Genomic DNA, 14,952 nt, shown 5'->3' with positions numbered 1-14,952 from the left:
ACTGAGTGCCTGTGGCCAGGTGCTGGGGGGTGAGAACAGGTAGCAGGGCCAGTGCAGGAGACCACAGTGGAGCAGGGAAAAGTGTGAGGAGAAAGTTTGGGAAGTACAGGTATCCTTCTCTTCACAGTGAGAGAGAAGTGAAAAATAGCTCTGTGGGTTTGGAGAGACATCTGCTATTCCTCGCTGACTACTGCTGTAAAAACTTTTTTAATAAAAACACAGAAGATCATTCTGTGACTTGCATAGTGGCATGACAAAGTTAGTAGAAACTTGAACAAGTCCCACTTGAACTAGTCATCCCAGCTAAAATTTCCAAGGGGAGGTAGAAGGGCAGAAACAAAATATAATTGTCAAAAGACTAAAAGCATCCTCAAAATGTTCTTAGAGAACAATTAAAGCAAAGGAAGAAGAGACCTGCTGGTGATACTACCAAAACCATACTAGTTTGTTAATATGCAAGTATTTAAGGATGCTCAGCCTGGTAAACTGTGACAATGTGAATATTTTCTCCAAAATTCTGATTTCATTCTTCCAGGTCTTGTATTTTATAGTAAAGTCATTCTTGTTAGTTATATAACTTTCCTCATATCTTCTTAGTTGGATTTTTGTTAACTGTGCTTTCTAAAAAATTGACTTTAATGTATTCCTGTAGCTTGTTTTGCATGAAGCCTAATGACATAATCATATGTTTTAAGCTGATGTCCATTCACTGGTACCTTTCCTTTAGTTGATGACTTCAGTGAGGAATCCTCGTTTTACGAAATCCTGCCCTGTTGTGCCCGTTTCCGCTGTGGTGACCTCATTGTGGAAGGCCAGTGGCATCACCTCGTTCTGGTCATGAGTAAAGGCATGCTGAAGAACAGCACAGCTGCACTCTACCTTGACGGACAGCTTGTTAACACTGTTAAGGTAAAATAAATCTTTAAATCCTCATTTTTGCTTGCTGGAGTGACTCCTGCCTCTTTGCGCATCTCTGTGCAAAAACCCACACAAAACGAGGACAAAGCAAACCAGCCCACTCCTCCTGCCCCCTCCCCTTGGGGGGAAAAACCCAACCCACCAACCAAAAACCACAACACCACCAAAAAAAAGACACACCAAAAAAACACCTCAAAATGAGGAGCTTTGAAAAAGGGGAGTCTCTGCTCACTGCACAGCTTGGAGCAGCCCTGGGCCTGTTGAGAGGAGAAGGTAACAGACACTCCTCAGCCACGAGCAATAGCAGTGATGAAGTGAAGTGGGTGTGTTGAATGTAAGGCAAGTGTGGTGTGGCTGTGCTGCTGACCAGGTTAGTTAGAAAGGTCATGAAAAGCTGAAGAGTTATCCCAGGACCACGTAGCAGATCTAACTTTGAATAATAGGGAGGTTACAGAGTAAGACAGCTCTGGCAATTTATTCAGGTTGTTCCTTTCCCAACCCTTTTGGCAACCCAGAAATGGAATCCCCTTGTCACTGATAGCCACAGAGATTGTTATTAGTTGGCTGTAGATGGAACACATTTAGTTGTAAAGGTTGCTATTTTATTGTTAGGTGGAAGAAACTAGGAGGCCAAAAGCAAAGAGCAGTGAAGAGCTCTGTGAACCTGTCCACTGAACACAAAGTTGACCTTTCAGCATTCCTTTTGCAGAAAGAGGACTGTAGTAACTTCACTTGTTATGCTAATAGCTATCTGGCCATACCTGACTACATTCAATAGCTGGTAACAGAATTTTTACCAGGTAGATAGAAAATGCCTGTGAGATGTTATTGTCATTGTGTATGGGCCAGCATCTTACTTGTGTATTTGTTTTATTGCTGTCTGGAATTCTTATCAAATTGAGCTCGTTGTGTTTGCACTTCAGCTTGGAACAGTGTAATTACTAAAGGCATGTTTCCACTGACTGGAAAAGGAGAAAGAACACAAGTTGATGAGATCCTCTTATTGCTTTTCCAAACCATAATGGCCACAGACATAGTGCATTTGCAGCAGTGGCTGCCCTGGAGCACTGTGCGTTAGAATCGAGACCCAGGCTCAGCCTTCAGCGCTTTAAGCACAGAACTGGCATGTTCTCCTCCTGTGTTTCCATACACCCCTTCCTCTTTCCAAAGCCACTGAACCTCTGACCTGTGCACTTACCCTCTGCTTCGTGCTCTTCCCTCTCTGGTGCTGTGTGGCATCAGGGTGCCAGGCGTGCCGTGGCAGCCGCTTGGTACGTCCCCTGCTTGGCGAGGCGTTCGCCCGAATTTCTGCCCTGCCTCCTTTCCTCTCCCAGCAGGCAGCTCTCTCGGCCACGTCACCAGGGTTTCTCTCTGTCCCTTGCAGCTCCACTACGTGCACAGCAGCCCCAGTGGGTCTGGCTCTGCCAACCCCCCCGTGGTCAGCACGGTGTACGCCTACGTGGGCACGCCGCCCGCCCAGCGCCAGCCCTCCGCCCTGCTCTGGCGCCTGGGCCCCACTCACCTGCTGGAGGAGGTTCTGCCTGCCCCAGGGGTCAGCACCATCTACGAGCTGGGGCCCAACTACGTGGGCAGCTTCCAGGCCGTGTACGTCCCCTGTAAGTACAGCTCAGCAGGGGCTGGGTGTGGGGAGAGAGGGGAGACAGGAGAGCGTGTGGCAGCAGAGAGGAGAAGCTGCAGCTGTGTAGGGAGAAGGGGAGTGGCTGTTGAAGAGGATGATAGAAATCTAAAGTACTGCTTTAACATGTTCTAGTGCTGAGATAGAAGTGCTTGTGTTCATCACTTGAGTTTCAAACCAGCTAGAAATGCTTGAAGCTGTCATTGTTCATACTGTATATTATATTTAGCTGCAGAAAGTGAAATTGGAAAGGCATTTTAACATATCAGTCTCCAGTGATAGCATTCATTGTAAGTCTGCAGTGTATTCTGTACTTTAAACACAGCTCCCTTGAAATGTCATTGTTTATGGGGCCTAAATAGGTCAACAGAGTTTAAAAAATCAAACAGGCAGGGATTATGGTGCAGTAGAGAGTCTTCAAGCATTAGTTGTGAACAAATATGGGCCCTTCTATTGTATTTTTTGAGTGGTCTTGTTTGAAATTGAGAGGAGAGCAATGCAGAAAGAGCTGAATAACCTTGTTAGAAATGCATGTGCACAGCCCTGCTTTTAAATATTCAGGCAACAGACTCTTCCTTAGCTCTGGTACTACTGTCACTAGTGAGATTTTCCTGCTTTGTAGAGCTCCCTGTGTTCCTGTGCTGCGAGTGCCTCCTCACTAGCATCAGGATGCTGCCAGGAGATGCTCTGTGCTTTACCTGCCTGTCACAGGGCTTCTCACTGAAGCATAAACAAAAGTGGGGAAAGTATCAAGTCACCTTGGTCATCTTGCCCCTGGATTGTCTTTCCCCAGAGGGACCATGGTGCTCTCCAGCTCTTCTGGAGAGGATCCATCACCATCTCAAGGAAGGAGGCAGTGAGTGATGGGAGTGGTAGGGAAACAAAAGGCTATACAGGGAGTGCACAGAGTCTCACTTCTCATGGTGAAAGCTTTCCCTAACCCCTCAGCTGTAGATGATATTTGGGCTGTGAAAGAACAAAGTTACATCAAGAAAGAGGTAGCTTTCCTTGCCCATCTTGATGAAAAACTTTAGGGAGTTAAATTTTGCAGTGTACAGATGTGTCCCACTTGTTTTTTTGAGAGTTAGGCAAGCCTGACAAGCAGCTCTGGATTTAGATACCTGCTAGCCAGTTGGTTTTTTTTCCTTCTGGAAGGTGTTTTGACTGGTGGCATGCAGGTTTTAAGTACTTAATTAGCCAAAGCAAATTCTGTGAATGTGAGTCTGTTCATTCACTTCCAAGAATTAAAGCTCTTAACAAGAGGTGGCTGCTTCCAGAGCAGTGGGTGCAAATAGTGCAGGTACAGTATTTGCTCTTTAGTCTTTCCTCTCCTGTGCTGTTCTCTAAGGTGATAGGTTTTCCTAACAAACCATTGTGAGAAGCCAGGCAGAGGCAGAATGTACCAAATACTTCTGGATTTTGATTACTTTGTTTCCCTCACGTGAGAAGGGAAGTGAACAAACAGCCCTTGGGCTGTATGTCAGTTGAGCACAAGACCAATGTTGCCTTCCAAAAATTCACCTGAGGAAGCACCACATCTTCTTCTGCCTGGCCAAGCCAGGGGCTGCCTGTTGCCATTACAGGTTAACATTGTAGGTCTGACTGAAGGGAAATGTTTGCTGTGTGTTGCCCTTTTATCTTAAATAGCAGATTTATTCCACGACTTGTATGGCATCAAACTACTCTTAGGTACAGCAAGCAACTATGCAAAGACAGTACAACATCTCAGCTGTTGGTTAAACCTTTCTTCTCTACCTAGTCTGCAGTAGAGTTTGCTTAAGATGTTACTCTTGAAACTGAAAAGAAAACCAGTGAAATTTTACTGAAATGAACATTTGTTTTGTCTTTAAGGCAAAGATTCAAAGTCTGAAGGAATCAACCCATCTCCAGTATCTTTGGTACCAGAAGAGAAGGTCTCTTTTGGTCTCTATGCACTGTCAGTTTCTTCATTTACAGTGGCAAAAATAAGGAAAATTTACAACAAATTGGATAGTAAAGCAATTGCCAAACAGGTACGTTGGGGAGTGAGCTGGTTAGTGTGTGCTGCCTGCTGGTTTCTTTCTTTGAACTCCTTTCAAGGCAATTTGCTCAAAGCAACCAGGAACAATAATGTCCTTGTCAGAAGAGCTGCCCATAGTCATTTTTATGTTTAGAAAAAAAAAAGAAGGGAGACTGCACTCCTTAATTAAATTCCTTAAATTACTGGTAGCTGTGTATCTTAGCAGCTTTTGGAAGTACTTTGGCTTGTTCATGTAGGTGGCAGTTGTAATCCTGTTGAAAAACAGATAGATTATGCCACTGAACAGTATTTCTGCTGTTGCAGGTGAACAAAGCTGATAGCTTAGTCCTCTGGCTGTCATTCAGGCTTGGAAAACAGAATATTGGGTTAAAATTTTCTTCAAAGTACAGTAAAGGTGAATGATGAGGCTGAGATGGGTGGGGTTGATCAGCCTGGAAAAGAGAAGGCTTTGAGGAGACCTTATTTTTCCAGTACACTTGGGGAGTTTTGTGTGAGAATGACAGAGAGAGACTTTTTACCAGGGTGTGCAGGGACAGGACAAAGGAAAACAGTTTTAAACTGAAAGAATGTGGGTTTATATTGGGCATAAGGATGAAACTTTTTATGTTGAGGGTGGTGAGGCATTGGAAGAGGTTGCCTAGGGAAGCAAAGTGATTGCCCCATTCCCAGAAGTGTTGGGGTCAGGCTGGATGGTGCTTTGAGCAACTCAGTTTAGTGGAAAATGCCCCTGCCCACAGGGCAGGAACTGCACTAGATGACCTCTAAAGGTCCCTTTCAACCCACATCATTCTGTGATCCAGTGGGATTATTTTTAAAGTTAGAGTCATCTTCCTGAAACTTTGGAGACTGGAGATTTCTCTTTACTTTAGAGAATGTCTTTGTGGCTCTAGTATAGTTCTGCTTTGTTATGTGTTGCTCTTTATCGTGGAAGGAAAATACACAGGTTATGGTCAGGCTTGCAAAAAAACAACCCTCTCCCCTTTAGTCCCTGCTTTTTTTCTTGATTTGTTCAGCTGGCAATTTCTTCTCATGAGAATGCCACCCCTGTGAAGCTGCTGCACAACTCAGCAGGGCATCTGAATGGACCAGCACGCTCCATTGGGGCAGCTGTCATAGGCTACCTGGGTGAGTGCTTGAGAACTGCTGTGTTTAACAATTATTAATTACTTGTCAATAGAACTTAAATGTAGAAGGTAAATCATGTAATTGATGGATGTTAATTATACCTTTTAAAATGTGCTTCACATTTTGTCTTTTATAGACATACTATAATCTCCTTTTCTCTTTTTATTAACATGGGATGCTTGTTTCAGTTAATGTGAATTATCCTGAAAATATACTTAATTACTTTACCTTAGGTCATAACTATTTTCCAGTGCAATATTTCCTTCACCTCTTCTTCTGAGGTGTCAGAATTCTTCTAGTGATATTCTTTTCATAATTCAAGCAACGCTAGAATGCAAATTACTTACCTGTATTCACAGTGGTTTCCTTCAAGAATTAGATTTTAATTTCATGTATTTTCTCTGTCTGTGCTCAGGAGTAAGAACGTTTGTCCCCAAGCCTGTTGCCACCACACTGCAGTACATTGGTGGAGCTGCTGCTATTCTGGGACTTGTAGCCATGGCATCAGATGTGGAAGGGTTGTATGCTGCTGTGAAGGCCTTGGTCTGTGTGGTGAAGAGCAACCCACTGGCCAGCAAAGAAATGGAGAGGATCAGAGGTTATCAGGTACATGAGAAATGGCTTCAAACAGACCAAGCTGGTGGAATTTCCCTCTGTCCTAGCAGTTCCCATGGGAATTCCTCATTGTGTTGTGGTAACCTGAGTTTCTCCTCTTAACTTCACTGAGCTCTTGGCTAATTAGCGTGGGTGAGTTACTTAGGGTGGCATTTAAAGGAGGAAGTGGAAAGTTTTCCTAAGCAGTTTGCACGTTTAGCTCTTTGCTGAAGCTGAGCCTTTGTTGGTAGCAAGGAGGAGCACAACTGTGGCACTTCCATGAGTCTTCTCCCATGACTGTGAACCCATCCCTGCAAGTGTAGAGGCCTCTGTCTCTGCAGTCTGCCAGCAAGAGAGGAGGATAGGGAGACAGGAAGAAAACCAAGCAAGTGGACTTCTAGAATCATCACTTTGAGTAGACTGTGCAGACTTTGTAGGTAGTGATGCTGTTTGGTACAATCAGTTACAAAGAAGGACTGGTTGACTGACTTGAAAAGATCTTCATATAACAAATTCATTTGACATTGCCCATGAAGACTGCTTTACCAAAACAGGAAGTTTGTGCTGTGGTTTGAGCAGCATGTTTACAAACCTTGCCATGCCAGTGGTTAGCACAGTTAGGTCAAAACATTATTCTGTGTAGCTGCTGCAGACCTTGGGTTACTTTGGCTGAACAAGTCTAGACAGTGTCCTCCTTGCACCATAAGCAATCAGTGGATCATCAGATACAGCCTTACATTTTACTTGTACTGACCTCAGCAAGTGGCAGTCTGGGAGAGATTCCCAGGAATCTATATTTCTTTAGGAATGTTTCAGGGAGGGTGGGGAGGCTGAACAGGCTGGTTATGTGGAGAGTTTAGCAAGCTTGCATCTGAAGACAAGAAATAGTAGTAGTACTTCTGGCAATTGGTTCTTTCCCAACCCAGATTATAAGAAGTTAGAGCAGAATTGAGGACTGAAAGATCTATGGTCATGCCTAGGGCAACAAAGGTAGCAAGAGGAATGTCAGGCTCTTTCAGATTTATGTTGTCATGGCTACTTCTCTTCAGTGCCAGAACACCTCTCATTTGTGCATGCAGTACTCTAGGAGTGCTCTATTTATGTCTGCCTTGGCCACAGCTGCTGTCCAGGAATACAGCTGTCTGAGAGTGCATAATGTGCTGTGTTGGGGTGGCACTACCAGGGAGCTGAGACTGGGAGCTGGGACTTTGTCTGTGTGTGCCTAATGCTCAGGGCCCAGAGGCTGTCTGCACTGTACAGCAGATGCTTCATGAACTGGGGGGTGTCCTGGATGTGCCCCTTTTCTAATCAGCCAGAATGTCACTTTCAAGCTTTTCCATCAAGAGTACCAACTATGAGACATACCTTATGGGCCTTCTCAAAAGGGACAGACATTCCATCCATCCATGCTTGTGCTTAGACAAGGTTTCTGTTTGTTCCTAGGCTGCTGATCCCTTTTCTGTTTGCTTGTTCCAGTTGCTGGCAATGCTGTTAAAGAAGAAACGAACCCTCCTGAACAGCCACATACTGCACCTGACCTTCTCCCTGGTGGGGACTGTTGACAGTGGGCACGAGACATCCATTATTCCAAATTCTGCTGCCTTCCAGGATCTGCTCTGTGATTTTGAAGTATGTAAAGCTGCAGAGAAAAACAGGGATTGTGCTGGGTGGTGATTAGGTCAGATGCTGATAGTGTACCTTAAATATTGAATGACAGCAAGCTAGGTTGTTCTCCTGAGCACTTACTGCTTCTTATTTAGTGCAATGAAGCAGCTGGGCAGCAAGATTGCTGGTAACTTTTCCTGCTTAGATGATCTGAGTCACTGTGGGCACAATAAATAGGTACCACAGATGTTTCTGCTTTTTCTTGTCCTAGAAGATAGTTCTGCAGTTTTCTGTTCAGCAATTTCTTGTAACTTACAAAATCAGGGTTAAGGCAGTTAAAATTCTGCTTGTAGAACCTAAGAAATAATTAAGTGGTGTTGTATTAAACTAAGGAAAACAGAGAATTTCAGAGGGGAATGCTGATGTAATAAAGGCTGGTAAACAATGCACAGAACTCATCATTTAGCAGTTGCTCCTTTGAGCTTATCTCTACTTGGCACAGACTGAGGAAGAGTATTCTGATTCACATATACTAAAATAAATATGTAAAGAAATAAATAATATGACTACCATTACTATTCCATCCATAAGATACTTGCTGAATAAAACAAGTCTCTTGTGCACAAATGGCTTTATGGAGTTATCCATGCCTTTTTTTAGATGTCTATCTGAGTATTTCAGAGCACTCCTGGAAACTTTATTTAAGGGTTTGCTCTGTGGAAAACACCTCCTGCTGCTTACTATAGCCTTTATTTTAATTAAATCAACTGGCCTTGTTAATTTTGGGGTTTTTCAGTGCTTAAAGGTCTTCCATGCACCCAAAATCCCCCACCCCTTGCCAAGAGCAACAATATGCTAAAATTACAGCACAGAGAAAGAAATGTAAAAGGCAGACCTGAGCCTCTTGGGTTTTTTTTTTTCCTTTTTTAATTTAAACTCAGTTCTAATAGAAGGGAAATTTGTCACCCATCCAAACTTTCCCCTTTTTTGATTTTTAAATTTTTGAGGCATAATGTTAAAACTAGAAATAAGTTTGTGCCCTGTCTGAAGACACATTCTGCAGTATCATGTGACTAGTTATTCTTTAACAAACCTTTTAAATTACAATAATGCTTCCTTTGTGCTCACAAAATTAACTATAGGCTTAACAGAAGTTATTACATCTACAAGAGGTATATTTGGCATAGAGGTCTTAAGATACATGAACTGTTCATTAGTGAGAAGAGCTCCTTTTACAGTGAGGCATGAATTCTGCTGAAAAACGCTCTTCTCTTTGTTTTTTGTCTTCTTCTCTCCCCTCCTCCCCTCAGAGGAATCAGATGAGAAATTTCATCAATGGTCTATGGTTAATCAGACAGCAACTATGATACAAAAGATCCTACTTCATAATGTTCAGTTGGTCTATTTGTTTTTTTTCCCTTGAAGACCAAGAACAGCTGCAGAACAAATACACTTGGAAGACTAAATAATATTTGTAAATGTGGAAGTACTAGGTCTGTAAGTCACTAAGAAGAAAATTTCCAAAAGCTTCAGGTTTTGGCTTTGTTAAAAAAATAAATATCTTGGTTTTGTATTCAGAAATCCATGACCCAGATATTTGACTTAGGTTGGATAAATTAGGTATCTTACTCTTACGTTAAACAGGGAAATGAAAGGATTTGTTCTGGTCATTTTAGATTATAAGATTAGAAGAAAAGCAAAAGCTGGGGAGCTGTTCAAGCCAGTTTTATACATGGGAGTGCAAGTATTCATTATGCTTTGTTCAATAGCAAGTCAATTTTTAAGATTTGCAGCTAGAACTGTGAGCTCTCTGGCTTTTATATCTTTTATTACTTCTATTGATTGAACAACTGATTCATTTTTTTTTCTTTTTTAAGAGGATCTAAATGATTTTAAGCTGTCTGCTGTGTAAAAATGGGGAGGGGGGGAAAGTCAGGGAAGACCTTGAGTTTCTCTTGGGTGAAGATACTAATCTTCACTTGAGCCAGATAAACCTCACAGTCCCTATCAGCCTTGTAAGACCCAATAACTCCTTCAGAGTCACTGCACCCTCTGTTTAAAGAGCAGTTCCAGATAGTGTGCAACTGTCTGCCTAGAACTCTTTAAAGTTTGCAGCATGATATACTTGCAGAGAATATGTTTAGCACCAATATGCATTTCTTTAGTCTTTGCTAGTATGTTTTGTACTTATCTGAAGTGGAGGAATCAGCAGCTGAGAATCTTGCAGTCAGCTTTGGCAATGGCCAAGTAAATAATCACACAGATGAACAGTTTTAATCTTTTCAAGCCCTTCATAACCTTTGGTATCTTAATGTCAGTTTTTAATGCTAAAGTGGATTTGTTACAAAACATGCTACTGTTTATCCTGTATTTCAGGTCTGGCTTCATGCACCCTATGAGCTTCATCTGTCACTATTTGAACACTTCATTGAACTTCTCACTGAGTCAAGGTATGAGCTGCTGCCAGCCTAGAACTGACACTTAAAGAATGAGACAGTAGGTAGAGGATGCTCCAGTTCTAAACTGCCTCCTTCTTCCTTTCCTCCTTGCAGTGAGGCAGCGAAGAACGCGAAGTTGATGAGGGAGTTCCAGCTCATCCCAAGGCTGCTCTTGACCCTTCGAGACATGTCTCTGTCCCAGCCCACTATTGCTGCCATTAGCAACGTGCTGAGCTTTTTGCTTCAGGGTTTCCCTAGCAGCTATGACTTGCTCAGGTAGCCCACACCTCTGATCATTCTGGGTGTCTTGATTTTATTATGTTGGTGTTCTTGGTCAAAACTGCCTGATGGTCACACTGCTGTGGGGTGGCTGACATGAGATGCTCACATCCTGAACTAGACAGAAGCAATGATGTTGTCAATGCTTTGATTTGCATATTAAATTCAGTTTGTATCTAGCCAGCTATGGCTGAAGGATTAAATTGGCTCAGTGTTCTGCAGGCAAGAAGCAAAGGTGATGTTTTTCAGCCCCCTTGTTCATGTGAAGCACTGAGCACTTTTATTAAATACTGTGGAATATTACCTGAGGTGGAGTACAACAGTACTTCTGGTTTGTAATGGAGCTTTATTGCTCTCCTACATGAAAGATTTAGTTCAACATTTTTTTTTCTTAATCATCACTGTGTAAAAAAAAAAAGTTTCTATTTAAGACAGTCAGGTATAGTGCTATTAGTTTTGACTGGTGAAAGTTACATAAATAATTACAATTCACCCACACAGGAGTATCTGAAATACTTTAATATGAATTCAACTCCTTGATAGTTTTTCTCATCTCTACTTCATTATATTGGAAATGGATAAAATATTGCAGGACTTTTGGGAGGCTTTTTCCATACAAGTGATCTTGTATCAACTTCTCACTTTAAGTACAATCAAAAGTATCAGAAGCCTCAATCTGAATGTCTTACCTGTTGTTGTTTTAATTATACAGGGGGAAAAAAAATATTCCAGGATAAAGCTGTTGATTTTATGCTTAAATGGTTACAGAGGTGATTGTAGAATTCCTGTCTGAGTGTTCCTTGTTCTCTTTCCTGGAAACAGAAATGAAAAACTGAGGAAAAGCTATGCTAGCTAGGGACCATTTCAGGTTGGTTCCAGAGGAAAGAGGAATATATTGCACCCCTTTTCTTTGAGTGGCACCTCACTGTGTTGTCTTGGAAAACCACGTCCTTGTGTTACATCACCTGGGGCTACAGGCACAGTGTTACCCCAGGGCTGAGTAATCTCTGGCAGTGGGGTAATACTTGTTCAGTTCTTGTGGTTTGAGAATAATGATTTGTTCTCTTTTCTTCAACTTGTGATGCTCCTTTTACTAGGGCTTGATGGCATCTCCCAGTTTCCTTTCTTGAATCCTAGCATTTCCAGGGGCCCTTACCTGCAGACTTGTCTGGGAAGTTTCCATTAATTACTACACATTAATTTGTTTTTTGGTTAGTAACTTCAGATGGAGACAGTTTTCCTCAGTCTTCAGATGTGAGGAAGTTGGTGATTTTTGAGCATCTTCCTCTCAGTAGTGATAAGATTTTATATTTAAGGTGCTAGATGAGAGTGCCTCTGTCTTAGCAGTGAATGCTGTTTTTTCTGCACACACAAGGTATGGGCAGTTCATCTCCTCCACTTTACCCACGTTTGCAGTCTGTGAGAAGTTTGTAGTCATGGAAATAAACAATGAAGAGAAGCTGGACAGTGGTAAGTGATGGCATGGCTTAGAACCAGTAGGAGAGAAATACTTTGTGATCCCTTCTATGCTTTAATCTGTAAAATGCAGGAATAGTGTCATGAGGAATGCTGCAGTTTCATTGTGACCTGGCTGCTGGTTGTGCTTCAGTTTCAGCATTGCCTGCAGGGCAGTGCAGAACCCACTCCTCCTCCTTGTTTCCCTTCATTTCACACTGCAGGGTATTGTTCTGTTGCCTTTGAATCAGCTCTGCATCTCTGCTGCTTTGTGCAAGAGAAGAAAGACAAAAATGGATTTCTGGGTGCATCTGCCCTCCAGGTGTGGAGGAAGGGAAAGAATTAACTAAGACAGCCTAATTACTTTCTTAGGCAAAAGAAAGAAATTTTACTGTCTTTCAAGAATGCTTATATTGGATTGTTCTGAGACAGTTTCTACCCTTGTTTTCCTAAAGAAAAAAGGCTTGTGCAATTGCATTTTCAGTCAGTCTCCCTGAGCAGAAATGTTTTAACCATGGTGGATGTCACCCAAGTGACTAGAAGGGAGTGCCCAAAGATCCTGTGATTCTACATCTGTTGGGAACATGCTGGTGCACAGGCACAAGTGATTGTGTTATCTAACTGTCAGGAGTGGCACAGGTAACCTGGACCATTTCAGTTTAGGTTATTGTCTGGGAATCTGTGATTCCCATTTACCCACTCTCCACACTGCCCAGACCCTGTGTGGCAGTGGTGATGGGGCACCAGGAGAGTGTGCCAGGCTGCCTGCACAACCTCCTCACAGCACCAGGGGGATCAGGCTGTGTTTGCTTCTGTATGGAATTTAGGGATAGCCTTGAAAATGACTGAGTTCAAAAAGCTTAATTTTGTCTTTTTTTCTGTGTGTGTTTAGGAACAGAGGATGATTTTGGAGGACTAGTTTCAGCTAATCTTATTCTGCTGCGGAACAGGCTTTTAGATATCCTTCTGAAACTACTGTACACATCCAAGGAAAAGACAACAGTTAATTTGCAGTAAGTACAAGAAAAGAATTGAGCTAGAGAAAGGATCTAATTTGTTTAATTCACGGGGGAAATTACACAGCCCCATTCAATTCACTACTTAAGTTGCATCATTTTATAGAAACTACTGAATGATTTGTGCAGATATCATAGAATCACTAAGGTTGGAAAAGACATCAAAGATCATCAGGTCTGACCATCAACCCAACACCACCATGAGCACTAAACCATGCCTGCACGTTTTTTGGACCCCTGCAGGGATGGGGACTCCAGCACCTCCCTGGGCAGCCACCACTCTGTCAGGAAAGAAATTCTTCCTAACATCCAATCAACCCCTCCCCTGACATAACTTGAGCCCATTCCCTCTTGTCCTATTGCTAGTTACCTGGGAGAAGAGACCAGCCCCAGCCTCACTCCAACCTCCTGTCAGGGAGTTGTAGAGCTACAACAAAGTCTCCCCTCATCCTCCTCTCCTCCAGACCAAACACCCCCAGTTCCCTCAGCCTCTCCTCATATGACATGCCCCAGGTCCCTCAGCCTCTCCTCATACCACGTGTTCTCTAGACCCTTCACCAACTTTGTTGCCCTCATCTGGACCCGTTCCAGCACCTCAAGGTCTTTCCTATACTGTGGCACCCAAACCTGAACCCAGGTGGTTTCAAGGTGAACCTCCAGCTGTGGCCTCACCAGAGGCAAGTCCAGGGGCACGATCACTTCCCTCATCCTCCTGGACACACTCTTTTTAATACATGCTCTTGGGCTTCTTGGCCAGCTGGGCACACTGCTGGCTCATGTTCAGCCAGCTGAACACCAGCACCCTCAGGTCCTTCTCTCCCTGCCAACTTTCCAGCCACTCTTCCCCAAGCCTGTACACTGCCTGGGGCTGTTGTGACCCAAGTGTAGGACCCAGCATTTGCCCTTGTTAAACCTCATCCAGTTGACCTTGGCCCATTGATCCAACCTGTCCAGATCCCTCTGCAGAGCCTCCTGACCCTTCAGTAGATGGACACTCCCCCTCAGATGTCACTGAATTAGCTTTGGGCATGCTAGCAGCAGTGGAATACAGGACTATTGAGTTGTGTGCTGCCAGCTGTGGTAGGAAGAATGACAGTACTAAGCTGATGCTGCTGTAACGAGCACATATCTGTCATCTATTCCAATAATAGTTTTTGTTTCAAATCTTTAAAAAATTTAAGACCATGACTGCATTAGTAGAACCTTAATGCTTCAGGTTAGGAACAACAGAAGTAAACATCAGCAGGAGAGGAAAAGATGTAATAGGTCTGGGGGAAGGCTGCTGGCTCCTTATTGTTGTTTCATGGAAGAAAAATAGAGTTTGTAAAATCATTATTTTTAAAACTTTGAGGGACAGAGGATCCCAAGTGAGTAGGATGCAGCAGGAACAACTGTGAATGTCTGGCTGCATTGATTTACTTTTTATTTTAGTATTGTTACCTGGAGAGCCAGTTCTTGAGCCCTCTGCTCTCCTCATGTGCTTCTTGGTGCTGTTTTCTCAGAACTTCATGCATGGCTATAGAGAAAAGAACTATTGAAAGAGAGAAGCTTTGGGTTTAGAGAAGTGGGATAGTCAACTTCTCACTTGGTTAAGATGAAAAGGCTTCAGTAGGGGTTATCATTAGGATTATTGACCCTAGAATGCCCCTTAGTTCCTTAAAATTGTGTGAGGGAACATGATATTACAGCTTAATGAGGCACTAGAGTCATGTGGTGAGTTGGAGGAGAGACCTTGGAACACAGTCAGATTAAACCTTGAAAACATGTAACTTTCAAGCAACTGCCCAGTGGGCTGGCTTGAGTCTGTTGGAGGCATTTTGTAGATCTGCAGCATGTGTAGTCATTGTCTGAGCACTGGCTGACCTA

General features: G+C 43.0%; 1 protein-coding gene across 1 annotated transcript in view; it reads left to right on the top strand.

Annotated features, from left to right (window-relative positions):
• Nucleotides 1-13,083, top strand: part of LOC103768898 (WD repeat and FYVE domain-containing protein 3-like) — a gene marked incomplete at both ends in the record, with an annotated part of 45,600 nt that extends 32,517 nt beyond the window's left edge. The window contains 10 exons of the mRNA XM_008936061.1: nt 728-909; nt 2,303-2,534; nt 4,406-4,566; nt 5,588-5,699; nt 6,115-6,305; nt 7,770-7,922; nt 10,275-10,348; nt 10,451-10,612; nt 11,991-12,085; nt 12,963-13,083. Coding sequence (XP_008934309.1) covers nt 728-909; nt 2,303-2,534; nt 4,406-4,566; nt 5,588-5,699; nt 6,115-6,305; nt 7,770-7,922; nt 10,275-10,348; nt 10,451-10,612; nt 11,991-12,085; nt 12,963-13,083 — 1,483 coding nt within the window. The remainder of the gene's footprint in view (nt 1-727; nt 910-2,302; nt 2,535-4,405; nt 4,567-5,587; nt 5,700-6,114; nt 6,306-7,769; nt 7,923-10,274; nt 10,349-10,450; nt 10,613-11,990; nt 12,086-12,962) is intronic.
• Between the last annotated feature and the right edge of the window lie 1,869 nt (nt 13,084-14,952).

This window comes from Merops nubicus, unplaced genomic scaffold (assembly GCF_000691845.1).
Source record: "Merops nubicus isolate BGI_N331 unplaced genomic scaffold, ASM69184v1 scaffold6022, whole genome shotgun sequence".
In the NCBI taxonomy this organism is placed as follows: Eukaryota; Metazoa; Chordata; class Aves; order Coraciiformes; family Meropidae; genus Merops; species Merops nubicus.
This window is presented reverse-complemented; position numbering and strand designations above follow the sequence as displayed.